A 27,370-nucleotide genomic window follows, 5' to 3' on the forward strand; every position below is an offset into this window, starting at 1 on the left:
GGGGAAAAAAGACAACAGCAAAATTAAGGGATGAAGAGATTTTATGAGACAATACCGTAATTCATATTTCCACAGACAGATATTGGCAGATGTTATTCACTTCAATAAACAAATCATATTGAAAATGTACATTCTTAAAACATACATCAAGTTGTGCAGAATTTGTTCAATACTGTATACATGTATGTATGTTATTATTTTATTTTATTTAATCATAGAATAGACCCTGCATCACCACTACTGTTTCACACTGTGCATGGGGCTGTACTTTAGTGCATAACAAAAGTCGCATTTGTAACTTTTTTTTTTTTTACTCACATTAATTAGTCTATTCACATGTCCATCCACATTTAAAACTGCAAGTACCTAACCTGGATGAGATTCAGCATGTCCATTGGTTGCTTTAAGAAAGCCATACAGTGAATCGATGTACAGAAGCAAGCGGGATGAATCTGAAGCATTTCGATAACCTGTTGCCAAGGACAGAGTTTGGAAATCCAAGCCCTTCAGTTGATTTCTTCCAATAATTCAGTCCTGCAGTGGAGTATCGATATCAAGACTTGTTCATCTCTACGTCCATTTGGCACTTTAAGATGACGCACGCATGCACGCCCGACGCACAAACACACACACACACACACACACACATACAAACGTAGCAACATACTTTATGTCCTTTGCATGACCTCAGAATTTGCTCCATAATGAGGAAGGACCAAGGCTTTAAGTATAGACTGAATGGAGATGATCATGTTCAGTCAGTGTCAACCAGTGTTGCTGCTGCCTTATGAAGACAGAGTCGTGTCTTTTCAGCTGAAATTCATGGACACTGAGCCATATGCAGTCAAAGTTGACTGTCAGTTTCAAGAATGAGCAAGTTAGAGGAGATCCCCACTGCTTAATAATGTGCTGAACAAACTGTTGACGTTGTGTGTGTGTGTGTGTGTGTGTGTGAGACCAGCATGTGCGTCCACATCAATTCCACGTAAAGTTTGCATCAGCAAGGTTGGAGGTTTATTTAATGTCATAGCAGCAACGTTTTCATGTAAGGTAACAAAGGCATACACAGTTGTAAGACCATCAATGAAGAAAACAGAGTTTGCACAATATATTTTTTCTCCAGTCACAGTTTATGCTGCCTATTTAATTTTTACCCTGTTACTGGTAGAAGATAGGGGGAAGAAAAAAATCCTTTGTTTTTCATAAAAGTGATGGGAAGCAAACATTTAAAATGCCCATGGTGATGCGGGATATATCTGCCATGAGCAATGACTCAGAACAAGGACAGCCACGTGAAAATACTGTAGTTCCTAATTCAGTGATAAAAATATGTATTGCACTGACAAGGCTCGTTGTCAGATGGCTGTGGAGCCAGATGAAATGTTAGTTGTTCAAATAACCAAATGGTCTCTCCTCTGAAGGACTCTCTCAGCAAACTGCACAGCATGGCACGTATGTAAAGACAAACAATGGCTCACAAATTTAAAAAATAACATTCACATTTTAACAGCATCTGCTCTCCTTCAACCTACCGTATCTGAAGGCCAGCAGTAATGCAGACAGATACAGCAACACTGCCAAATAATATTCACGTCAGTGAATTCAAACATTGCTGCATCGGATATATGCTTTTGGTGTTTTAATAGAAAGGAAGACTGTTTTTTTTCTTTTTTAACATACTATTTTTTTAACATTTCAGTTTGACATGATGGAAATACAGGAAAACACTCTGACAGCCAATCCGAATGTGCCTAGGTTTCATGATACTACATATGTATTTCCTCCATATTTTATAAGTCAAAATGACCACATTTCACTGATTTAAAGGGGAAGCTTAACTGTCCTCATTTATGTAAAAATGAGTGACATAAATGACGAAAAATAAGTGGACTAATGCCTGTCTATCTCTGTGATCACAGCACACTGTACTTCAGATAAATCACCAATGAATTCAATTATCCAGAGGAGCGTAAGTGAACTGCCCAGTCTAGTTGACTATTTCTTGTTGGTAATACATAAATTTAGCACACCTCTCACAGACACACTGACTACTCAATCAGCTATTATTACAAGTTCTTACTGGGGCTGCAGGGCAACTCCTGAATCTGATATGAATAAATATAAGCGTATAAAAATACAACAAGCATACCTACTGTATGTCCCTGCTCTTCCCTGGTAAAAGGTGTTTAATACAACTAGATACTGGTGTATTTATATACACTATGATAGTTAATAGTGACTCCTAATTTGCATATTTTTCATTTAAATGTAATAAACATTAATATATCTGAGTGATGATTGTTTTTTTTTTTTAAATTTGTGGATTAATACAAATGTTTTAATTTTACCCATTTCGTTCAGAGTATTGTTTTATTAGAGCACAGGATTTATTGGTATGCATACAAAGATAGATATATACAACTCATGACTTCAATCATGACAGTTTTACACTTAACTTGCCTTTGGTGGAGAGATTCCAATCGGTCTGAACTTCAAATGAAAAACAGGGTACAGAGAGGTTTAACTCTCAGCAAACTGCCTCAGGGTTTTACAATTTTGGGCACCACCGACTTTGTGGCGACTGGACACTTCACAGCTGAAATAAGTACATTCTGAGGAAAAATAAATTTCAGTGATACAGTTCAAACAGCAGAGGGGCCATTTGGCTTCTTAATTTATGTTACAGATCGAAGAGTAGTCAGTACTCTGGTACAGTACACCCCCGCCCTCGTTCTCATGCGTACTGTTGATAGAAGACAACCCTACTTTGTCAGACTTACCTCTGGAACAGATTATTTCATGCAATGTTCTGATTTTTGTCATGTATACAAGTGTTACTTTGATCATTGCCACTTTGAACCACACACCTGTGGTGAATGGATTGGAATCTGATGGAAAGCTCTTTTCTTGACATGGATCATTGTGGACTAATAATGGTGATAACAATAAAAATAACTGAAATGAAAGCGTAGAAATGTGTATTCGTTGACACCGATGAAGTCAGGTGGGTAACACAGCATTCCATTACATTAACATGATTGAAAGCTAGCCATGTGATGGGATTAAATGTCATTATGATTAGTATACAGATGTGTCAGGTGTCTAAGGTGCACAACTGCCTCGCATAAGTTTACGTGGAAGTGACAAATCATAGAGTTGCAACTATTTCTTGTTTCCTTTTCCCCTTTTCTATCTCTAACAAAGAGAAGAAATAAAAAAGTATATTGCTTCAAAAAAACATTTCCTCTTTTTTTTTTTTAAATATCATGGAACATTTCATTCACCACTTTTTGGGTTTGTCTAGATAGACAGAGTATTACATTATCAGTCAAAGATACATACAGAAGGATGCTGTGAATCCAAGAGATTAAACGATCAACAATGGGACATGACAGTGACTAATTCCTGGGACCACTGTTGGAGTCAGTCTGTCTGTCTGTCTGTCTGGGTCAACCTCCTGTCTACCAGCAGACGCCCAATGCAAGTACTGATGTATTGCCTGGGTGAAGGGGAGGGGCTAAAAGATGAGTCTGTCACAGTTACAGTAGTCAGTCCAAGGACCGTGGCCTCAGTGTGCTCCGGCTCTGTGACTGAGGATCTGCAAACCTATCTGCACATGCTCTCCATCCATCCCTCCCACCCACCGCCTCCTACACCTTTTGTCAGTGAGTAACATTAAAACACAAAAGGGGCTCCTCATTTGCTCTTTCCAGACGTGCTGGAGCCCCCAGCCCCGCCCTCCATCTTGTCTGCGATTTCAGATGTGTCTAACTTCTCAGAGCCATCCCCTTTCTCTGACCTCTCCTTCTCAGACCTCTCTTCGCCTTCGGCGAGCTCAGACCTCTCTGACCTGGCGTCTGCGTCGCCCTCTGACCTCTCCTTCCTCTCCGAGCGGTCAGGGTCCATGGACGAGGTGCCAGGCTTGTCCCACTTGGCCATGTCCTCATGCTCAGCTATACAGGTAGCGATGTTTGAAATCCAAGCCTTCAGATCCTCCTACAGAGACCAGCAAGAGACAGTTAACATAATGAGTCTCATTCTTATCTACTATCATTCTCTCTCATGTGTTTTATGGTGTGTTTTGGGATTTACAGCATCTTGTTTTTGGAATCAAATACAATATCTGAGCCTGGAACAGAACAGGAACTGTAACTCTGTAAACTCCTATTTGAACAAACTGATTTCAGGCATCAGTTCTAAGTGATGGGAAATGTTCCCAGTTCACAGACACAACAACTGACTTGAATCTGACCTGGATAGAGTGTCTTATCTTTCCTATATTACATCAGTCATTTGTTTACATCAAAAACTTTTGTAACTGGTCAAGGTGGAGCTGGTTTTCCACTTTAGATACAGTCAGGCAGTTTAATCCAGTTGTTTGTAACCTCGGGTTGGGGTCCTCAACAGAACCACAAAATAAATCTGAGATTGTAAGGGAGAAGAAAGATAAAAAGAATAAAATACTGAAATCTATTTATTTTGTTTGCACTTGTATCTTTTTTGTGAGATGTCTCAAGCTAAAATGGTTGGTAAAAGACTGTTTCGACCTCAGTGTGTTGTTTTCTAAAGTTTATCTTATCTTTTTGTAAACATTTTTATCTTAAAAGTAACTTATATCTGTCATATACATGTTATATATATATATATATATATATACACAGTAAAATAAAATATTTTTCCATGAAATGTAAAGTACAAGTATCTCACAATTATCCTCAAATAAAAGTTAATCAAATCAACTACTGGACATCACTACATCACAGTTATCTACCACTGCCAAACCCTAACCCTCATATGTGGAGTTACTTGGTGCAGCTTTAAAATAAGTTTGACTGGGTAATTTTTTTGGAGGTGAATGAAAGGCTTGAATAAGTCTAAGTTTAACACCTAAACAATGTAAAGAGTAAATGTTCTTCATATAGTTGTTCTGATATCTGAAACTATGGACTGTATAATATAGATTCTACTCACATCCAGTGTTATTTTAATAACCCCATACAGAAATAAAAAAAAAAGGAAATGAAAAAAAACCAAAGTGATGCAATGTCTGACATTCATTTGCATACGGTGAGGATCTAAACATGTGAAAACTGAAAAAAATGTGTTTTCTGTTCATTTTTTAATTTCAGTAATTTGTGAATGTTGATCAGCTTATCTGGACTTTTTTGTACATTCTAAATATATTAATCTTTTAATCAGGAAGGATACGCTTAAGAATATTCTACAATGTACTTTTTTTTCTCATTTTCAGGAAATATGACAAAAAGACCAAATGAAAAAAAGTCCTTTATGTCTTCCATACCCTGCATGTGGCTCTCATCTCCAAGTTCATAGGTTCTTAGTGAAGATATACACCTTTCAAAACAGCTGGGGCTTTTTTTCCAGTTAAAGAGAGTTTCAATTATCCTCTTGAACAGCTTGATATTGTCATTGTCATAGTTTTAAGTAAATTGTACTCAAACAGGACGAATTCGATTTCCAAGGGTCTATTTTCAGCTGTCGATTAATCCACATTTGGTTTTGTGGTAAATCATTCAGCTGTCGGTGTATGGATAAGTGTCCACAGGTTTAAAATGAGGAAGGTGGATTATTTCCTAATGTCTGTTTCTCCTACACATGTCTTGTGTAGTAAATGTCCTTACCTCGTCTTTTGCATGGAATACAAAGTTGTTTCCGTCGTTTACTCTGTTGCAAAGAAAACCAACAGGGGTTGTAAGTTCCTCATGAACAGTCTTTTAACACCACATGTCTAATGGATACTCTGACATAGAACTTAACACTGGAACTCTTCTATGTTTTGATTTTTCATGGAGAAACCAGCTATAGGATGTAACTTCTTCAAGTAAAGTAATATTACACTTCACAATTTCTGTCTTTAAAATTTGAAACAAGGAAATTGTTCTTACTGAAGAATGAAAACATTTTTCTTTTTCTTGTATCCCATTGAAGAATCAAATGAGCAGTTACTAAGGTTGACGGGAGGCTCTCCATTGTACGTTGTGTTGTGGTTCCTGGCATCCTTGTAGAAGGTCAGCTTTCCCTCTTTCAGCACACAATAAACATTCACCCAGGACTTACTGTAAAATCAAAAGGACACATTATTAGATCCTAACAGATTGAGACTGAATACATTTCTGGAGATAAGTTGGGCCATTTGGATTTAACTTTTCACCAAATTTGCTTCCTTTGTTTAAAGTTTAAAGATGGACATCTCACGAAAAATTGCAGATGTCTTAAGCGAAAAATTTATAAACAAAGTCATTGCTAAGGTACAGCAGCAAACCAGATTCATCAATTCATTCATTTCTAATCCAACTGACCAGTAGTTGAGCCCTGCCCTATTACTTTGTGCTGTAATACCTGTCAACTCTCCAAACACAGTGCAAGTGCAGTTTATAAAGATAACTATTGAAGATTTACAACTCTAAATGAATTTAGGTTTGAAGTAAGACTGTGTAAGGTAACGTCTTTGACTGTGGCAATATTTTCAATGTCTCCAGCTGAAAACAATAATCTAGTCAAAGGGGTCATAAGTATACAGTGTACACGTGATGGCTATATACACTACAGGTCAAAAGTTTTCCAGCTGTTATTTAAAGTATATGACATTTCATTACAGTATCTGAGTGTTTCTGAAATTAATAAGAACACCACAGATTTTGAAAACAAGCAAAACATGGTATCTTCTTTTAAAAAAATCTCTAGTTTGACTCATCTGCTCCAGTGAAGACTGTGGTCTGGCTATGCAACATTTTCCCAACATTGACCCCACAAATGTTTTACAATTAAGAGGTTGTTTTGCTTTCACCTTCGGTCCGGTTCAACCCTCAACAGTAGCAGACAGGGAAATAAAGAAAAGCAATGTTACTATAGTACAGTGTAGAGCCAGACAATCCTAGTATTATGTATTATTAAGTAAGCATTTGGTAATATGTAAGTATGATCAGGACTTTTGGAGACCAGACTGTTATTTTTTTCTTACATAGCACTGTTTGGATGCTTAGTTTTTAATTGTGCACATTTTCTCAAATAATGTTTTCAGTTTTAACACAAAGAGAAAGGGTTAATTGGGTTTTGAATAAATAATGTAAGGCGGCTGTGGCTCAGGATGTAGAGCCGTTTGTCCACCAACCCAAAGGTTGGCGGTTCAATCCCAACTCTCGCCAGTACACATGCCGTTGTGTTGGGCAAGACACTTAACCCTAACTTGCCTCTGACGTCTCTTCCGACAGTGCATGAATGAGTATGAATGTGACAGAAAAATGCGTGGTAAATAGCAGCGCTGTGTGAATGTGTGTGAATGGGTGAATGTGACCATCCTGTAAAGCGCTTTGAGTGGTCTATATGACTAGAAAAGCGCTATATAAATACAATCCATTTACCATTTGAAAAATACTACCTTTATAATAATGTGATTCATTTCTAATCCAATCAAGAACCGGAAAGAACTGCAAAGGTTAGCTTCCAGGGTCGACTTCCACCCAGTGAGGAAATAATAAATGACAAACAAACAACTGCATGTAGTTCATGATGTGCTCCTTGGCTTTGGTAATAGTAGTAGTGGTAGAACCTTATTTGTCCCCAAAGAGGCAATTGGTAGTTAGTTAACTAGTTAGTTTGCATCTTACATTGAGGGAGATAAACAGTTTACTCTATATCTACTCTGTCTTTCGGCTTTTACGTTTTTGGTTTTGGAAAAGCTTGCAAAACAAAAAGACACCTCCCTCCAAATCTTGTTAGAGTTCTGTGCATAACATTTCACCAAGCTACAATTGGACAATCTGTGTTCAGAGGAGGGGTTAAGCTAACAGTCAGTTATGAGCGTTGTCTGTTGTATAATTTGTCAGTGATGGCTGTACCTGTTGGGGCTCCTCTGCTGAGCTTCTAGGTCAGAGCTGGTGGCCTTTTTGCGGTAAAGGGAGCCTTCATTATGGGCAGTGTGTGAAGGTGGCTGGGGTGTCGTTGGAGCTCCAGTTGCTGGGGCTGAGCGAGAACGTCGCGTCTCCTCAGGCTCTTTTGGACGGGGCCTTCTCCTTGGTTTTGGACGGTCTCGTGCACGTGGACGTCCGTCAAAACGAGTCACTGGTGCTGAGAGGCTGCTAGGAGGCCGATAGGGCTCTCCTCGTGCCTGAGAAAGCAGAGAAAAACATGAATGTGATGCAAAGACACAAAGAAAAATTAACATACAAAAAAATGTATTTAAACAAACTCACATTTGCTGCCTCTCTCTCCTGGACCTGTTCTACAATCTCTGCCATGGTAGATCTCTTCTCCCTGCAGTAACAACAGAGATGAGTGACCCAAACAGCAAACACAATCACTATGCAACCTTTAAAATCATAAGGATCAAACTAGAAAGTGCTGACCAGGCATTTACTGTGAAGCCAAATTCTGATCATTTGAATTTCCCTGTCACCAGCATGACTCATTCACTTACCCTGAGCGTTTCTCAGAGCCTTCTTTAATGGAGCCCTCGAGGTCACTCGAGTCCTGTCTCTGGATTCTCTGTTTGCCATTTCCCTCCTGTTCACTGGATGACTGCCTCTCCAGGCGTCTCCGGTAGCGCTCCTGACGCACAATCATTGGCAGCTCGTTCAGCCTGGCCTGGATCTCTTGTTCGCTGGAGGTCTGTCTACCCAGCTTGTACTCCCTTTCTCGCCTCAGATGGTCCATCTGAGGGTCAGAGCGGCTACCACGAGGATCCCTCTGCAGACGGCCATGGAGGAGCTCCAGCCCAGACTCTGGCCCCATCATGTCTGCCATTGGGATGTCACCAAACTGTTCCCGCTGCACTCTGCTGGCTTCTAAGAGGGGGTTTACGGCCTTGTGAATGTGGTTGATCCTGGGCTGCATGAAGTCAGCTTTTAGGTGCTGCCATGCATATGCCATTTTAGGGTCCATGATGCCACCACTCTGAGCTAGGTAACCAGAACTGCCCAGACTTCCACTGCTGTAATGATTTTGTGCCAGTAAACCTGAGCTACCTAATCCCCCACTACTCGGATAATTCTGCGCAAGGTATCCAGAACTCCCCATATTAGGCTGTTGTGCCAAATACCCAGAACTTCCCATGTTAGGCTGTTGTGCCAAATACCCAGAACTCCCCATATTAGGCTGTTGTGCCAAATACCCAGAACTCCCCATATTAGGCTGTTGTGGTAAATACCCAGAACCCCCTAAATTAGACTTCTGTCCTAAGTATCCAGGACTTCCCATATTTTGTGTTTGGGTCAAATATCCAGAACTGCCCATATTCTGTTGAGAAAGAAAGCCAGGGCTTCCCAGACCTACACTGCTTGGCTGCTGAGCTAGGTTACCCGAACTCCCTAACCTGCCACTGCTAAGATGGTTTTGCATACTACCTACACAACCAGCAGTTAGTCCAAAGTATCCAGAACTTTCTGCACTGCCAACGGTTTGATGGTTTATCCCAAGGTAAGTAGAAGTGTCTGCTCCACCACTCTGGGAGGTCAACGCTGAGAAACCGGAGTCACTTCCACCCCCGGCTGCCTGGTGGTTCATCCCAAGGTACGAGGAGCTCACCAACTTTCCACTGCAGTGCTGTTCCAGTCCGTGGTAGCCTGATCCATTTATAACTGGGTTGTAGCTGGCTAGTGCTGAAGACAATCTCTGGGTTGCAGGGGTGGCACCGAGATCCAGACAGGTCTGTAAGGGTTTGTGTTCTATATTTGCCTGTACCGTGTGCCTCAAGAAAGGTGAGGTAGCACTGGTTGAGGCAACGTTTGGAGTCAGACAAGATAATGGGAACATCCTTCGACTGGACAGTGGGGTTGTTTTTTTCTCCTCCTCTTTTTTCTTCTCAGCCTAAAATAGAGCATTTAAATGAATTGTAGCATTACATAAATGAGTGACACCACATGCAGTAAATGTCATGAGACCTATGTAACTCCATAACAATGCATATGCCCACAAGCAAACACAACATGTCAGGGTCACTTATTTTTCTGACACATTTATTAAACATTTAATTACTGTCAAGCTTACTGCAGAAAGCTGGCGGAGGGAGCTGAAGCGTTCCTTCCAGGTTACAGCAGCCTTGCGGAAAGCCTCGTGGCGAAGGATGAGCTGCTCAGCCTCATCTGTTTGGGCCTGGGCTTCTCCTCCCTCTGGCCCCTTGGAGGTGATCAGCGGCTCCTTGGCTTTCAGCCAGGCTTCTGCCCTTACGGTCTCCTGGGCAAACTGGAACTGTTCCTGCTCTGGAGGTAACAGCAGACCATCAACACAGTTATCATTACACCACATTTTAATGCATGCTCCAATTGTGTGTACACATTGTGTGTATATCATGGTGATGCTTTATGCGTAAGATCACATCTTAAATGTTTATCATATCGTTGAGTTCCATGTTTAAAATGAGTATGTAATGTTGGCACAAAGAAGAACAGTAAGATTCATGCATCATTCATGACATATTAACTGCACATAATAGTATAAAGGGGAGTTTGAGTCCATTCAACATTTAACACTGTTGCGTTATCAACTGCTTCTGCTCTGACGTAAACATCTAATAATTTACTCACTGCGCTGTATCTTCTCCTGGTGTTTGTCCCATTTTTCAACAAGATCCTTCTGCTTAGAAAGAAGGCTGTCCAACTTCTCTTTTATCTGTGGTGACACACAAATTGCAGTCATTACAAAATCAAAATACTGCTTTATTAATTGTATTTATGGGTGACAGTCATTCATATGTGTTATAAAGTTTGTTTGCCTGACCTCTTCGGATGCGGGGTTGCCTGCAGCTATCAGGATCTTGCCCAGATCTGCACACTGTAGTATGGTCTTGCTGCGGCCGTCTATTTTGGCCTTCAACTCTTGGTGTTGTTTTATCATCACCTCCAGTGCGGTCAAATCCCTGAGGGTAGATTAGTATAGATAATCCAAATTAGATTAAGCAATAAATACTTTTAGAGAACCCTTGCACCTGCAGAGAGTTAAATGTTATCTGTACGTTTCACAAGTATACCAGTTTACATTCTGCCAAGTAATTTTCATAATTTGAAACCTCAAATGTATTAATATGTACAGCAGAAGATAACCTTTTTCAGACATTTAATATACAAAACAAATGGTTGACGTGTTGTAAACTTCTTGCACAGTTAAAGTGAGAAAAATTGAATAACATATGTAATTTGAAATTAGGTAAATGTAGCACAGCAACCTAATTTGACAGAGCTTGGTAATGAAATTATGTCCACAGGGACTGCACAAGACTGTATATAACCTCTCAACTCAGAGGAATTAACAGTGAACGGCTGAGCAAGAACATGGCAAATGTCTTACCTGGGCTCATCCCATCCTATCTGGCCCATGATGCCCTCCATCCACATCAGGTTTTCACGAACCACTGAGAAGAACTGCACCTTGTCAGTTACTGACGTAACCTGGACACGACTGGCCTCACAAGAGCTCAGCAGCTCTTTCCACGCCTCCATCACTTCCTGCTCTTTGACCATGATGGCCTCAGCCTTCTCCCCAGCATAGATGGTCCTCAGCTGGGCAGCGTTCTCCTGCAGCTGCCTCACCTGCACCAAAATAGGGAACAGAGAGTTAGTGGCTTCAACACATTCCATGTAAGAACAGTCAATGTGGAAGAATATTGTAAATTGAATGGAACTGATTTACTTTGGGTTCCTGTATTTCAAATACATACATAAAAAAAGTATATCATTAAAAATAGCTATATAGCCTAAGGGCTGGGTTAGGGTCACATATACATTTTTATTCCTCCAAAAAATAAGTACAAGTACACTGTGTAACTCACATGTTCGGAAAAAAGTCAATTCACTTGCCTGTGCAACTAGCAGTTGAAGGGCATGCTCAAAGGAGTGCATAAGTCTCTGCAGGGTGGCTGGATTGGTGATGTTGGCCTGGCATGCCCTCACTTCTGGCAGCTGCTTCATCTTCCCTGCGATCTGAGCCAAGACCTGCAACACAGGACAGTACCGTCATCATGAGCACTTTAAAAATAGAAGGCACATGTCACGGCCAGACAGTCTACCTTTAAAACAGTGATGAAGCGCGCAGCATACCAAAGTCGGAGATGGATAGTTGTTTTGATTGTACCTCTTTGCAGTCAGTGAAGAACTTGTGGAGCTGGTGCGAAGCTGCCAGCATCTGTCTGCGGGTCTCCATCAGCTCCAGGAGGTCAGCCCATGACTCGTTCAGGCTGTCCTTCCACTCAGCGATGGTGGCTGCATCTGAATGACCACAGTCGATCATTTCGTTCACCATTTTGTTCACCTGCTCCATGCGTTGCTGGCCAATGTTGTTGGTTTCGGAGGCAAACTTAGTGAACCTCTCCTGAAGCACCTGAAACACATAGACTACACAACACTACAGGGACTGGACACAATAACATGACCTAATTAATTCTGTGCATCAGCCCTACGATAAATACCAACTGTGTGAGACTCATATTAAAAATCTTTTTGAGGCAATGGATGTTATCCATTCTGCGAATTACATATATTTTTTTGTCCTCAAGCCCATGACCTGGAAATCAACCATGGTCCACCATCATCGAGGATGTTCCAATCTGGTCAAAACACACACTACAAAACTGTACGCTAGTTACATATTATTATCTTGAGATTTGATCAGAAGATAACAAAAAAAACACAACATTTTTTAAATATTGTATCTTTAAATAGTGGCATACACAAATCAGAAACAAAACATTGCCTGGTCTTTACACAAAAAAACTGATTTCTGTGGAGATTTTTGAGCTTGATTGTATTTATTATTACACTCTTACAGTGAAGTTAAGTCTCTAATGTTAAGATTAATCTCTACATGTTGATTTATTTAGACAAGCATTACTGAAAAAACAGATATTTTACCTTTTTGTACAACAACCACTTTAAATAAAAGAGTCCTTTAATTATGTGACAGAAAGAAACTCTTTAGAAAATATTTGGTGGTTTTTGTATGAAAAAATATCATATTATTACACTTAAATGATCATGTTTTGTAGTGTTGTGCTCGTACGTTTAAAAGTATAATGTCTCTCCTGTTGTTAGAGTGGTGTAGCTGCTGAAACCGTGTTGATGGACTGACCGTGACATCCTCGAGGTCTTGGCCCAGCTCGGTGGAACTGGCCACCGACTCTCGCTCAGTGATCCACTTCTCTAACTCCTCCACTTCCTTGTTGAGCTGATAGAGCCAGTACTGCTGCTCCAGCTTGGTCTTCCTGTGCTCCACCATGTCCTTCAGAGACACATACAGCCGATCTATGTGGGACTGCTGCTTGGTGATCTGCTCACTGTTGAAAATGTTACAGCAACCGACAGGAGAATTATTTACAATGATATCCTCGTATCAATTTACACATAGCAAATGTGGCAATCAAACATTCCTTGTGTGTTGCTTTGTGAGCACACAAGTGAGGAAGGGTCTTGCCACACCTTTCTGGGTGTCCCAGTTCCAGTAGATGCTGGCATTGCTGGGATAACATGCCTACTGTCTCTGCATATGTTTCCACCGTTTGCTCCAGAGCCAGGTGGTCCTTTAGCAGCTGCAGGGTGCTCGGTTCATCCTGAAAAATATGACAAAAAAGGCAGGATGTTGGTGTCATATGTTCACTGAAGAGCTATGCCATCAAATACCTAATTTAATTACACAGGGCTGTCCATACCGTGCCTTTTTCTTCACTGACTAGATGGAGCTTCTGACCCGACAGCCAGGATTCCACTTTAGCTGCCTCACTGTAGTACTGCTGAGCCTGCAGCACAGCGTCCAGCATCACAGACCTCCTCTCTGTCTCCAGCTGCAAAACCTCCCAAAGCTGTCGCACATGTCCCGCCCCTTCACGTACAAACTCCACCTCGGGAGTCCTCAGTGAAGCGATGATCCCTGCCCGGTCGAGAACTTCCTCAACACGAGCACGCCGCCCTGTCAGCTCCCTCTGGAGTGTCTGAAGGACCAATCAGAGGTAAGTTCTCAGACTTAGAGGTTAGGTCACATTTGAGCTGACCATTACAAAACATCCTTTTTGTCACTTACCTGGTTCTTTTTTACATGTTGCTGTACACTCTGGAGGTTATTCCCATAATCCTTACAGGAAGCCAGGGGAAGCCTCTCCTGAATCCACAGCTATCAAGTAACCAAAGTCAGGCCATAACATTTCATTTTCAGACGGCATTTGTTAGGATTCATTCTTCTAAATTCTGATTCCGGAAATACATGGACCAAAATACCGTAAAACTTAACCATTACACTGTTTCTGAAAAGGGTTTACACCCTCAATGTTCAGGGATTAAATTGAACCCGTGTTTGAAATCACTAACGAATACTGGAAAAGAGGCCATGTGAGGCTAATGATTAAGCAAATTATTCACAAATAATCTATTTTCTAAAATGTTATAAGTAAAAATAAATGTGTTTATTGCGTTGTGGGTTAAAATATGCACCTGGGATTTACTTCTGAATTCAGGTCGATACATTTTCTTGGCATGAAGCAGAACATTTGTATATGATCACACAATACTATAATACGATTTAAGGTAATAAGTATTCTTAAGTTTTAACATTTGTTCTTATTAATGATGGTTTGCCAAGATTTACTATGTATTTCTCTGCATAACATAATGACAACCTCACTAATTACTACTCATAAGATGATCAAGAGGAGTTTTATTCTGTAGGCAGTTGAGGATGTAATGAATCCTTGTTTTGATCAGAAAAACTTATGCAGGTATCAACATTTTAAAATGGGTCAAATTGGAACTCAAAACAATAGGAGGGTTAATGTAGTAAGATGTGATAGGATAAGATGTACCTTTATTGATCCCCCGTAGGGAAAATTAAAAATCTAAAAAGCATACATAAGTGTAACAGCACAGCGGACAATGTAATAATAAAATAAAGTAGAATAGAAACAGAATCTAAGATAAAATAGAAATACAATGCCATAACAATAACAAACTCTATAAACAATAACAAATACTATATACAATAATGTGCAATGTAGCTGTTGTGCAAAATAGAATAAAAATTAAATAAAAATCAAATGAGAGTGCATTTGGGATTTGGAGTGGATTGAGTCTCAAACTGTAGGTGCTGTGGCATTGTGCAGTCTGATATGTTCACTAAGGAGGATCTGTGCTAGTAACTCTAACTGGTGTGCAAAATGATCTGTGTATTTGGTAGAGCTGTGCCACTCACTAATTCATCCTCCAGGTCCTGGGCAACTTGGTGCATCTCTTTGGAAGCCAGCAGGATGCGGCGTCTCTCCTTCAGTGGTTCAATGAGGCGGACGATGCGCGTCTCCACCATGCCTGACTGCTCGCCGCCTTCCTTGTCACCTGCCATCAGCCCTCGCTGGGGTAGGCAGACCCCCTGCAAGCTTCCAAGCTCTCCCACATCCTTGTAAAAGTCCCCTATCTGAGACTCCATAGCCTGAACGGAGGGAAGAGGAAGGTCATGTTACAGGCATGTACAAACACAGCACATCAGCTTTTTCCTATCAGAACATTTCAGGATTATGTAATGGGCTGCCTCACTTCAAGGGGAAAAAAAGCATATGGTGCATTTTTTAATGCCACTGAACCTTGTGTTGAAGAACATGCCACAACGAGGCCTGTGTGGACACATGTAAGAGGTGGAGAAAATTACATAAGCTACAATGATCTGAACTATTCAGTCTGTCAAAAGCATGATCTACAACAGGGCTGATTATAGAGTTTCAGTTAGACAAACTTCTCATGGACAAAAGTAATGTGGAGGGAGAAATGATGTTATGTTGCTGGTTAAATTTCCTTTAATCAATAGTTCCATATTAGATCAGATCAATTTATCTCTATTAACAGGCAAGGTACCAAAGACCTATAAGGCAGTAGTAGTTATACCTCTGCTCAAAAAACGACTCTGGACACAGATATCTTAGCTAACTATAGACCCATATCAAACCCCTTTTATCTCTAAAATCCTTAAAAAATCTGTTGCTAACCAGTTATGTGATTTTCAGTCAGGATTTAGAAAACATCATAGTACAGCAACAGCACTGCTGAAGGTTACCAACGACCTTCTCATGGCCTCAGAAAGTGGACATGTTTCTATTCTTGACCTATTAGATCTCATTGCTGCATTTGATACCATTTATCACAAGATTCTATTATAAAGACTAGAACACATGGGGATTAAAGGAACAGCACCAGAATGGTTTAAGTCTTACTTATCTGATAGATTTCAGTTTGTTAACGTTAACAACAAATCTTCCATTAATAAAAAAGTAAGTCATGGAGTTCCACGAGGTTCTCTGCTGGGACCGATACTTTTCACTTTATATATGCTTCCTTTAGGCAATATTATAAGAAAACACCACATAAAATTCCATTGCTACGCAGATGATACCCAGCTGTATTTATCTATAAAGTCAGTGGAAATTAATCAGGTAGACATACTTCCGGACTGTCTTAAAGACTTTAGGAATTAGAAAGTGTGATCATATTTTTCCAGTGTTAGCTTCTCTGCATTGGCTTCCTGCAAAATTCAGAATAGAATTCAAAATCCTGCTCCCAACCTACATAGTCCGTAAAAGTCCAGCTCAATCATATCTTACAGAGCTCATAGTTGCATATTATCCCAATAGATCACTTCTCTCTGTTATTCCCAGAGTCTGTAAAAGTAGAATGGATGGCATAGCCTTCAGCCACCAGGCTCCCCTCCTCTGGAACCAGTTCCCAGTTTGTATCAGGGAGGCACATTTAAACACATTTAAAGTTAAACTTAAAACCTTTCTCTTTGATAAAGCTTATAGTTAGAGCTGCTCAGGTGTTAAACCTTTTCTTTGTTATGCTGCTATAGGCCTAGACTGCTGGGGGAACTTATATCATGAGCGTCTCTCTCGCTCTGTATTTACATTACATGTCACTAACTCTGTTTTCTCTCTCTCTGCTAGTGTATCTCTGACCCCAGAGCTGCAGGATCCAAACCCATTATTATTATTATTATTATTATTAATAACATCATTGCAGATATTCGTTGCTCCGCATTGAGCCATTTTGCAAAATGAGTACTGCCCCTCCTAGAGTGCACCTTCAACTAAAGTGCTGAACGTATGACGGAACCTTCTCAGAGCAGCCCTGGAGAGCCTTGAGACTTGCCTGGAACTTCTGGAGCTGCTCGTTGAAGGTGGGCAGGTGGTGTGCCTGTTCCAGCTGGGGGGGCTGCTGCTCCAGGTGGGAGAGCTGGTTGTCAAGGTCAGAGTAGCTCTTCATCGCCGGCTCGGGCTTGTTGTTTTCAAAGAGCTGGCGGGCCTTGGCCTTGGTGGTGCTTTCCAGGTCAGACCAGCACTCTCTGATCTCCACCATTTTCTGCTGAACGACTGAACGCAGCTCCGGCTTCTCCTGGATCAGCTCCTGACCCTCCTGGAGATAGGAAGTCACAACAGTTAATTACCCAGTTGTTAAACTACTGTTACGACTGAATAACAGGGCTCAGACTTTACTGCAAGTCACACTGTATTTTTCTCATGTTAAACCTATGGTTGAGTGATTTCTTTTGCTTAATTTCTTAAATGTCAGCTCTTTCTTCAAGGGATGGTTCTTATGGGCTGAATTGAATGTTGCCCCACTCAGGAGGAGAAAACTGTCAACTGCACAACTGCAGCGTAGAATCAGCCACCGCTTTATATGTTAAGCACAAATTAGAAGTGATTTTATTTCTAAAATGAGTTTTAATTATTCTAAACCCTTTTTCATGTCCAGTCCATGACGCATGTTTTTAGATAACTGGTAACCTTTTATCAACTATTTTTTATGATTCATAGAAAGAGATATGGACTAAACAACCATATTTCAAATCTCCAAACTGAAACCTCAACACATCACACTATTAAACTGAGAACCTCTGGATCTGATGTTGATATATTTTATGTATTCCATTATTTCAGATCAGGACTGTGACAATAACATTATATTGTGTTAAGAAAGCGAGTGGCTACATACAGTTCTGTTCGCAAAAATAGCACTGGACAACACAGTTCCATGCCAGGGCTCAGAGCCGCCCGCCTGCAGAACAGCAGGTGTATAGAGCAAAGTTGGGCTTGGACTGACCTAAAAATCATATATTGTAAGTCTAATAAACCCTTGCTCTGTTTTTTTGCCTGTGCTCTCCTGACTTCTCTCCCCTCCACAAAATGTTGGGCTTTGTTTCCGTAGTGATCTGGGTGAGGAGATGCAGAGAGATCGTAGCTCTTTTGTCTCAATGAAGCTCTTGACTGAAATTGATTATTACCAGTCTCTTGCCATACCTAGGCCAGAGGGGAATATGAGCTGTTTTGGATATTTTTGTATCTGGCTCAGAAAAGCTCATTTATAGTGTTGGTCTTAAAGGCTTTAAAGCCACGACGATGTTGCATTGTTTATTTCACGTTTTAAGAAACAAGCATTTATGCTCTATTTTTTTCCTGATATATGCTGGATGATAGTGAGTGATGTATTCATTATTTACTTAGCTTGTATTGTAATAACTACAATGCAGATGAGGGATTTTATCTCTTTAAATCCTGCTTCTCTCCTTTATCTTTCACAGAGAGCTGGGTCTGTATCCTATGGCTTTCATAATGCAGTGCTGCATTCCTCCTCTTGGCACAAGCTCACTGCTTAACTGCTGCTAGTGCTCACTCTCACATCCCTCTCTCTCTTTCCTCAGCCTCGCTCTCTGTCTCATAATGCAGAGCCAGCAGAAAGCAGGTCTCTCTCTCTCTCTCTTGGCTTTACTGACACAGAGTGAAGCAGAGGGAGAAGGAATCAGAGAGGGGGTGGTGAGAGGAGAGGAGAAAGGCAGAGCATAGGAAGAGGGGATGCAAAAGGAGAAAGAATCAAAGGTCTGTGGAACAGGGAGGAGGTTGCGGGTGTGCTGGGCCGTGCTACAGCCTGGGCACAGTTGGATCCAAAGGGCATCTGTGGAGTGAATTTTCCAGGCAGGCACGACTGACATAGTGTGATATTTTAATGGCTACCACATATGAATAGTGCTATCATGGCAACACTGAATTTTAGCCAAATTCTGCAGGCTTAATTTCTTGTAAAGTTGATACAGCATACTGAAACAGTGGGTGGCATTAACAGAAAAAAAAGGTATTCACACCTTCCATAACATTGGTAAACTTTTGTATAATTTAACGTTTCAAACAATGTTAAATCAACAAAAAACTGAAAACACCTCAAACTTGAGGCGATGTACAACTTCAAATCTGTCAAATCAAAGAGTCAAAATGCTGTAAATATCACAAAATGATATTTAATGTAATTTTGTCTGTTACAGCCCAGCCCAACAGGAAACACTAACATTGCATACATACATTGCATTGCTTATTATTGCATTTTTGCAATTTGCAATTTCTGGATTTATCTCTCTTGGTATGAACAACTATTAGCTGTACTGTATACCACACCCATGAGCTGTATGAGACAATTTCATAAACATTTCAACTCATGGATAGTGGCTGAAAAGGTTTTGGCCAGTGCTTTCATTTTGAAAAAAAAAAAATTGCTGACCAGTGAAGCATGGATGGCATGCGATGACGCAATGCTGGTGACATGTTCTTTATTCTAGACGTACAGTTGTCATCAGATTTCATCATTCAAACAACTCTTTTGATTTTGTAACATGATGTTGTCAGTCATTCTTTTAAAATGTATTTTTATGGCCCAAACTCAGATTCCTGAAATATAATCTATTTCATAATGTATGATATTATAATTATGAAATAGGCTCTTGCAACGGTACTGGTTATTTGAAATTGGAGTAAGGCCTGTTATTAATCTGGAGTAAAATGTTATAACCAAGGAGGTTACAAGACAGAAAATACAGAAATGCAAGTGAAGAAAAAATTTCAAAAGAAAACGATCAGGGCATTGAATTGAACACAAATAAAAAACCAACAAACAATAGCTATTAAGCTATTAAAATAAGTAAAATAAAGTACAAAAGCAATGTCTGAAGAGTGACAATGTTGTCGTGTACCAGCAGTACAAATAATATATCTAGGCAAACTAAACCACTGACAATTATTGTATGATATGTACTGTACTGTATAGCTAAACCAGTTTAATTCATTCTTAATATTTTAGGCAAAAGCATCAAGACAATATAATGTTCAGTAAAAGTACTGTGAAGAAATGCCAGGTATCAAAGTAATTTATCAAATCCTATCTTATTTTATTTACACACTCGAGAGTGTCCTAAGATGATGGTTACCTGAAGCTGCAGCAGTGCTCTGTCGCTTTTTTCAAGTGCATTGCAATATATTGTTAGCTGTGGTGTTTGAACAAATCCTGCCAAGGACGAGATTTTACAGGTACAACACATCTAGCCAACAACAGTCCTTTATGTGTTAAATACCTTTTCACAAGCTATAATAGCTAACAAGTCTTTGGAATAAAGAAAAACAGATTATTTCACTTTATTCACTTCATCGACCTGGTTTGTTATGATGCAAGTTACTGAGATTCCTATTGCACTGCTGTTTTAGAGACACTGTTATGTTATGTTACTCCAAATCTCAGATGCCACATGGACAGTGAAGAGTTAGTCAAAAGGTTTAGATATAGTAATATTTTAGGAAAAAATGCCAAGATACTAATATTGTCAAAGTTGGATGACAACATTACAAAATGTATAAATGTTTTTGTAAATGAAAACCTATTATGCTAATCTAATCCAAAGTTTCCATCATGCAGCTACTCTCATACTACAACATGTGTTTTTGATACAAACAGATTTAAAATGTAACAATGTGACATGAGTCATGACGTGAGTCATGTGGTACTAATATTCTTGATCATGGGTAAATTAAATGTTCAGAGAACAAACATGAACCTTTAGCGATCATGTTTCATAACTGCTTCCTAATGTGTTGGTAGCAAATAAATTGCAGGATATGACAATGTAATAACTGTTAAGCTAACTGAATAATGCATAGGTCAAAACATTGAAACTACTTGGGAATTATATGTTTATTATAGTAGGAAACAAACAGCCTTCTTAAGCCGCACCTTGCTCTGTGTTATAATCCTTGTTGTTGAGTGTTGGAATAAAATATAAAATGTAAACATTTCTTCAATCAGAGAATAGATGAAGACAGTTAAGGAAACTATATGTTGTAAGACTGACTCAAAGCAACAATAATGTTGTTGTTAAAAAGAAAGAGATAAAAAGCAGAGGGGCTAGATGTGTGATTTATTGTAGTTTCACCTCCAGTTATCCACCATTAAAAACACATGTAAATTATATTCACACACACAAAGAAATCTTCCTTTATGTTGTGAATCTATGATTAGTTAATCATCGGGTCATATTTGAATGTTAATGTAGTGGCTTATTTTACAAGATAACATGGCATTAATTATTCAGTATACAATGCCACTGTTGATGACAAACTTTTAAAATATACACTATTTAGAGGGATGCAAAAAGAGAAAAAATTTGGGTGAAGAGGTTTGGGTTTTTTGTTTGCCACATTCTGATTTTCATATGCAATTCGAAAATACATTGTGTTGGAAAAATATAGAAACAATTTATGATAAAAAGATCCAAACCACTGGAGTGGGTGACGTCATTTCATTAAATGAATCACAAGAAGACACAATATACATCGTCCTGCTATATACTCACCAGTGCACTGTACTGCATCAGCACTCTATGTTAAAGATGGGCTTACAGACAGTGCATGTATGTCAGAAAGTGCAGGCCCTCTTCACAGCAGATATTGCATTGTCAGTCAGAAATAGTTACTAGTACTGATAACATGAATGATGGCTCTGTTCGGTTCAGGAGACCGAGTTAGTCAAGACAGTGTAACAGAGAGCCAGCATGAACAATACCAGGAGCCTGACAGTGAAGCTGCTACATGCAATTCAGCGATGGACGAGCATGTTATTTGTTTTGGTCTTTTGTTTGATCATGGAATTTACTGACACTTCTAAATATATATAACAATGTCAGCCATACATACAACAATGTATGTTCTGAAGTGAAGCCCTAGTCCTTACAATTGATTTCCTTTACAAAAGTCTTAACAATCACATACACAGGAGAAGACAGAGAAAAAGAGTGAAAGATGATTCAATGTGAAATGGCCAGCAACTGAACCGAAATTGAAAAAGACACATTCAAGTTGATCCCAGATCACTGGAAAATATATTAGGTCCAGTAACTCATATGTCAGAAGTGAACAACTAATGGCTGATGACTAATGTTTGTTAGTTTGGTCTGTTACTTTGTCACTGATCTATGTGCTTCAGCTATGTGTTTACAATGCACTGACCCTTGAGCCCATGGTGAGCCCTATTACAAGGTCAGCTGTGAGTCCTCTCGCTGTAACAGAGAGACACCCACAGATTGTCCACATACACAGAATGGTCTGGAGCGGCTGGTTTCATGTGCTGAGTAAGTACTGTGAGAGATGAGAGGTAATGGGGCGAGGTCGAGAACCCTTCCAAAAGGACGCAGAGTTCTCCAATCATGGCAGGATGCAGCATCATCTCTTCTCTCTGTCTCTCAGGTAACGGGAGAGGAACTGTGGGGGCAGATTAAGTAATGCTAGCAGGGCTTTGAATACATGAGTGTCTCTGGAACTGTCTGCATGAAGCTACAAACACAGGAGCTTTAGGAAATCATGCCACACAGCACATGGGAGACATCCACAATGGAGCAGCCATCTTCTGCACTCAGTGTCAGTCCCATCAGCTAATTTCTCTGGTATTTAGCATGAAAGGTTTACAAATTTCTGGACCTTTGCTGCATATTACACCCTCCTCCTTTGCCCATTCTCCTTGTCTGTATCTCTGCTGTAAACTATCCAATAACTGTCCAACAAAGGCAAAATACATGAAAGTAAAGAACTAATGATTTCAGTGACTGTCCAGTCAGATCTTACCATCTATCTCACAACTGAACATCATGGACAGGTAACAAAACAATATTCAAGTTAGTGCAGCACCTACAGAGGCCAATGCAATCAATATGAAAATCAATTTCAATAGAGAAATTTACATGATGGTGGAAAGATTTTAAATAAAATGTATATGCAGTGTATATACAGTTTATAACGCTAAAACTCACGTGCACCATTTGTACTCAACTACTGTTAAACATGTTGCTATTCACTACTTGTGTCCAACTCCCCTTGAACGATTATCTGTCCAGGTAAAATTATTTAATTTCACCGTTGTTACAGAAAAAGTGATGAAAAAATATGATCAGAAGTTTTCAGATGGCCAGTCCACCACTTTTTACTCTACCATCTGATTGTCTTTTTGAATAGTCAACCATATTTTTTTCTGATATGACTACTTTTCCATTTCTACTTCAACATCAAAACTTGAAAAAAAGATACATAACATTCATGAACTGACATGCACAAACCTACTGGATCAATCAAGAGGATTTGGGATGTAACATGTTCAGAAGTTAGTGTTTGGATTGCACATCTGAAATCCAAAAGATTTACCTAACACACAACGACACTGCAATTTTCATTATTGATTAATCTGATGATTATTTTCTTGATAAATAGCTGACTCAACAAAAATCAGATATTAGTGATAAATATCCATCGCAATCCAAGGTGCAGCTTCATATTGCCTTTCTGGTTGACAAACAGTCCAAAAGAAGATAAGAAACGAATCCTGCATGTGAAAAACTGGAACAAGAGAATGTATGGAATTTTGCTTTAAAAATAAAAATCAACCTAAAATAGAAATGGTAATGAGTTAATATATTTCTTTATACTATGCCCCTCAACCAGTGTCTGTAAACTGTATTTGAACCTAAACCACAAACCAAAATAAATTGTAATTATTGATGAATTTTAAATGAGTGAAACATCAATGTCACATCAAGTACCGTAATGGACATGCAACCTGTATCTTTTTTTAAATATTAAATCTTTTACTGTTCCATTGGAGCTCTGTTGCTGCAGTACAGTACATTTGATTACTGTTTTTCCCATTCATTTAACCTCGGGAGCATTTGACATTGTGAAAATAACATCTCAGTTGTTTCCTCGATTTACCTGACAACTGACTTGAAAACAAACATAATAATGTGGCTGCAAAGATTCAGTCACTAAACCTGGGAATTAGGAAAAAACCGCTAAAGCTAAGAAAAAATAAATAAAACGTCATCAACTAAAAGCACAAATCTATCTGCAAACATTGATTGGTATGCAACAGTCATATCAGAAGTCGTCTTTTAGCTCTTTTGCATCGTGACTGAACTAAATCAAGGTGTCTGCTGGCTCATTGGGAGGGTCTAGACTACAGCAGAATAAACCTTAAAATACATTTCACACATGGATGGCTGCATGAAGATTTCTTCACTAGGTAATATACAGTTGTACAAAATCAATACAGTCTTATTAATTTCTTAATGTGTTCAATATAAAAAAGAATAATGAAAACAAAGAAATATCAACAAATCCTGTCAGAACATTATCAGAGATGTAAATACATTTTAGTCAGGTCAAAGCTAAATGTCACCAATGCAGAAATTCAACTTAAGACCATACTACAGATTTGGACTGTTGTGTGTCAATGGCGCTTACTATATACAGGATTGATAGGAGCCACTCAATTACTATTAGTGTTAGTATGAAAACTAACTATAAAATAATCAAAAAAGCACACACTTTACACAGTAAAATGTTCTGATGATGCTTGGGGGCCGAATTCAAAAGAGCCCTTTTGGTTTAACCATGTCTCAGTTTATTATTTATTATTATCATGCAGCAGAGCAACCTTAGAGTGCATCCTTAAGTCAGCATTTCTGTTTAAATAGTTTAAAAGATTAAGTATCGAAGCATCAAAGGGAGTTTTTCCTCTTCACTGTGCTTGCTCATTGTAGAAACTGTTGGCTTTGTAAAGTGCCTTGAAATAATGTAGGTTTATTTGGCGCAATACAAACAAAACTGAATTGAATTTGTGCTGAACAAAACAAATAAACTGCACATTTCTTCATTATAGATATATTCTACAAAAAAATACTGTTCATACAAACTGCACTTCAATCTTATGTTCTCTGCACGGTCTCGTCAGCTCCAGCTTGAAATGTGACTGAGCTGAAAATCACATATTTGTGAAGAGCAGCAGCAACATATTTGTAACTTAAACCACTCAAATGCAATGTGCTGAGAACTGGAGTCTCATAGAATCATTTACATCTTGAGAGCCCATCTGAGCCTCACAGAGGCAAAGGGCATGGAGAACATTCTATGTCGATGGGATGTTGCTCTATAAAGGTAGCAAAGCATGATGGGATTGAAGGGCAAAAAAAGCAAATGTGAGTATGTTGTCCTGTGGAATGGCTTTACATCAGCTCCGTATTCCTTGCCGACAACCCTTTTGAATAAGGGAAAATTAGAGGAATGTGCAATCTCTGTTCGTTAGGCCTTCATTACTGCAAAGGTCTTTTCTGTGCAAAAAGACCAAGGAACCACAGGTTCACAGGATCATACCGCCTGTGAAGTAGACCCTACAACAATATAACCTTGAGAATGTAATTCAGGATGACCCCAAGCAAAGTGATGAAATGAAACCTCGGTGATGACATCTCTCCCACTTTCACGTATTCCATTTCACCGCCACCACACCCACCATCAACATTTTTTTCTCAGTCACGTGCTCTCTCTGGCATGGTACATTCCCCCCAACTCACCTGCTCTGCCTATCTGTCCTCCCCATCTCTCCCTCCCTTTATCGCCATGGTCCCCTTCACTCACCTGCTCTATCTTGGCCAGCCATTCTTTATTGCGGGCCAGTTCCGCCATAAAGGCCTGGTGCTTCAGCCACTTCCTGTGCAGCTTTTGAGCCTCATCCCGCGCCGTGTCTCGGGCCATAAGCATCTTCTCTTCCACCAGCTGTCCCAATCACTCAGCTAGGGGAGACAAAAATAGCCACCATCAGGAGCCCAACGCCAGCCCTTCTTTCCCCCTCTCCCACAGGACGTCCTGCCTGCTCTGCAGGGGCCTGGGTACCTGTGCTGTCACCACCCTACCACAACCCCCACTAGACACCCTTTTCTGGAAGAAAAAAAAAAATCGAGATAAGCACCACAGCAGCAGTGGTAGCAATGGAAGCACTCAAGCCCTTCTGTTGGGTCGCCCCTGGGTCCTCATGCCCTACTACTTCATGGGTCTTGCGGTCCTGATGCTGCAGTGCCTGCTAGCCAGTTTCATAGGCGGCAAAAGCAACAGAAAAATAGAGGAAATGCGCCAATGACAACACTGGTAAAGAATGACACACATCCAAGATTCCTTGAGGGCTGTGGGTTATCTTTGAGCTCCTAATGTCAATTAGAATCCAGCAATCAGTGGACGTATGGATGTAGCATAGCCAGCCAATCTTTCATCCAGGGGAAAACCTGGCCATCCACCACGTTCCAGTCCCGGTCAATCTGTAGTCCTGTCTAACGATGCTGTAGACAGAAGGAGGAGGAAGAATTGGAGTGGGAGGAGCAGGGTGAATGGGATACAGAAGAGGCCGGATAACATAAGCTATCCGCTCTTGAAATACATCATCCCCAGCACTGAAAAGATGCACTCCCAGCCTGGTGTGAAAATAGCACACTATAGATTCTCCTCAGTTCCCCTTCCTCGTTCCCCTGAACAGCTCAGCCGCGGTTGGTGCATGCTGCTGCAGTCCTTGCCGCTCAGCCACGCTTGTGTGTGTGTGTGTGTGTGTGTGTGCGCACAATCACAATCAGTACTGCAGTGCTAGAGCAAGGAGAGAGAGAGAGAGAGAAAGAGAGGAAGAATGAGTGTAGAGAAAAGGGAGACAGCGAGAGGAGAAGGGGTGAGGGGAAAGGGAGAGGAAATGGAGAAAAGGGGGAGCATCAGAGAAAAAAAGAAGGGGAGCGCGAGTCAAAAGAGGGAAAGGATGGTGAGGGTAGGGGGATAGTGAAACAGAAAGGAAGAGAGAGCCTGCGTCATCCCTCAGTGTCACAAGGGACATTTCTCTGCACTAGAAATGACTGCACTCGGAGCGAAGCAGGATTCGGGAAAGGAGGGGGGTTGTCGTTTTGAAAACAGCTGAATGAGAGGGAAGGAGGACGCATGCACACATGGTCCACAGTGCAGCTGACTGATTCCAATAACTGTGCGCTCACCCTCGTTATGCATTCTCCTGCGTGTGATTCTCCTGCAAATATGTAATGTGGGTACAGAGGGTGTATACATTTTACTGTGGGTTATAGCTACTACAACTCCCTCCAATCTCAATTACACATAAATTATTTCATGTCACCACACATTAGTTCAGAATTTGGCTCTGATTTTCAGTATGATTGTGCTGCAGCATCAAAAACATTTTTTATTAATAAATAGTTGAAAACATAAATTTTTATGAAA

General features: G+C 40.1%; 1 protein-coding gene across 3 annotated transcripts; it reads right to left on the reverse strand.

Moving 5' to 3' along the window:
• Positions 1-991: 991 nt before the first annotated feature.
• Positions 992-26,804, reverse strand: sptbn4a (spectrin, beta, non-erythrocytic 4a). Of its 3 annotated transcripts, XM_035626965.2 has the most exons (20): positions 25,745-26,802; positions 17,124-17,387; positions 15,184-15,417; positions 14,023-14,112; positions 13,655-13,933; positions 13,425-13,555; positions 13,078-13,282; positions 12,085-12,330; positions 11,811-11,945; positions 11,302-11,543; positions 10,735-10,873; positions 10,542-10,626; positions 10,006-10,217; positions 8,438-9,825; positions 8,214-8,274; positions 7,860-8,128; positions 6,809-6,826; positions 5,907-6,077; positions 5,643-5,685; positions 992-3,996 (listed from the first exon to the last, which is right to left on the reverse strand). In XM_035626965.2, the coding sequence occupies exons 1-20, from the start codon at positions 25,865-25,867 to the stop codon at positions 3,697-3,699; spliced, it is 4,635 nt and encodes a 1,544-aa protein (XP_035482858.1). In that variant the 5' UTR covers positions 25,868-26,802; the 3' UTR covers positions 992-3,696. The 3 variants fall into 3 exon arrangements, with proteins under 3 accessions (XP_035482858.1, XP_035482859.1, XP_035482860.1); XM_035626966.2 differs by lacking the exon at positions 6,809-6,826; XM_035626967.2 differs by lacking the exons at positions 992-3,996; positions 5,643-5,685; positions 5,907-6,077; ... (5 more) ...; positions 10,542-10,626; positions 10,735-10,873 and having other exon boundaries at positions 11,298-11,543; positions 25,745-26,804.
• Between the last annotated feature and the right edge of the window lie 566 nt (positions 26,805-27,370).

This window comes from Scophthalmus maximus, chromosome 2 (genome assembly GCF_022379125.1).
Source record: "Scophthalmus maximus strain ysfricsl-2021 chromosome 2, ASM2237912v1, whole genome shotgun sequence".
Lineage (NCBI taxonomy): Eukaryota > Metazoa > Chordata > Actinopteri > Pleuronectiformes > Scophthalmidae > Scophthalmus > Scophthalmus maximus.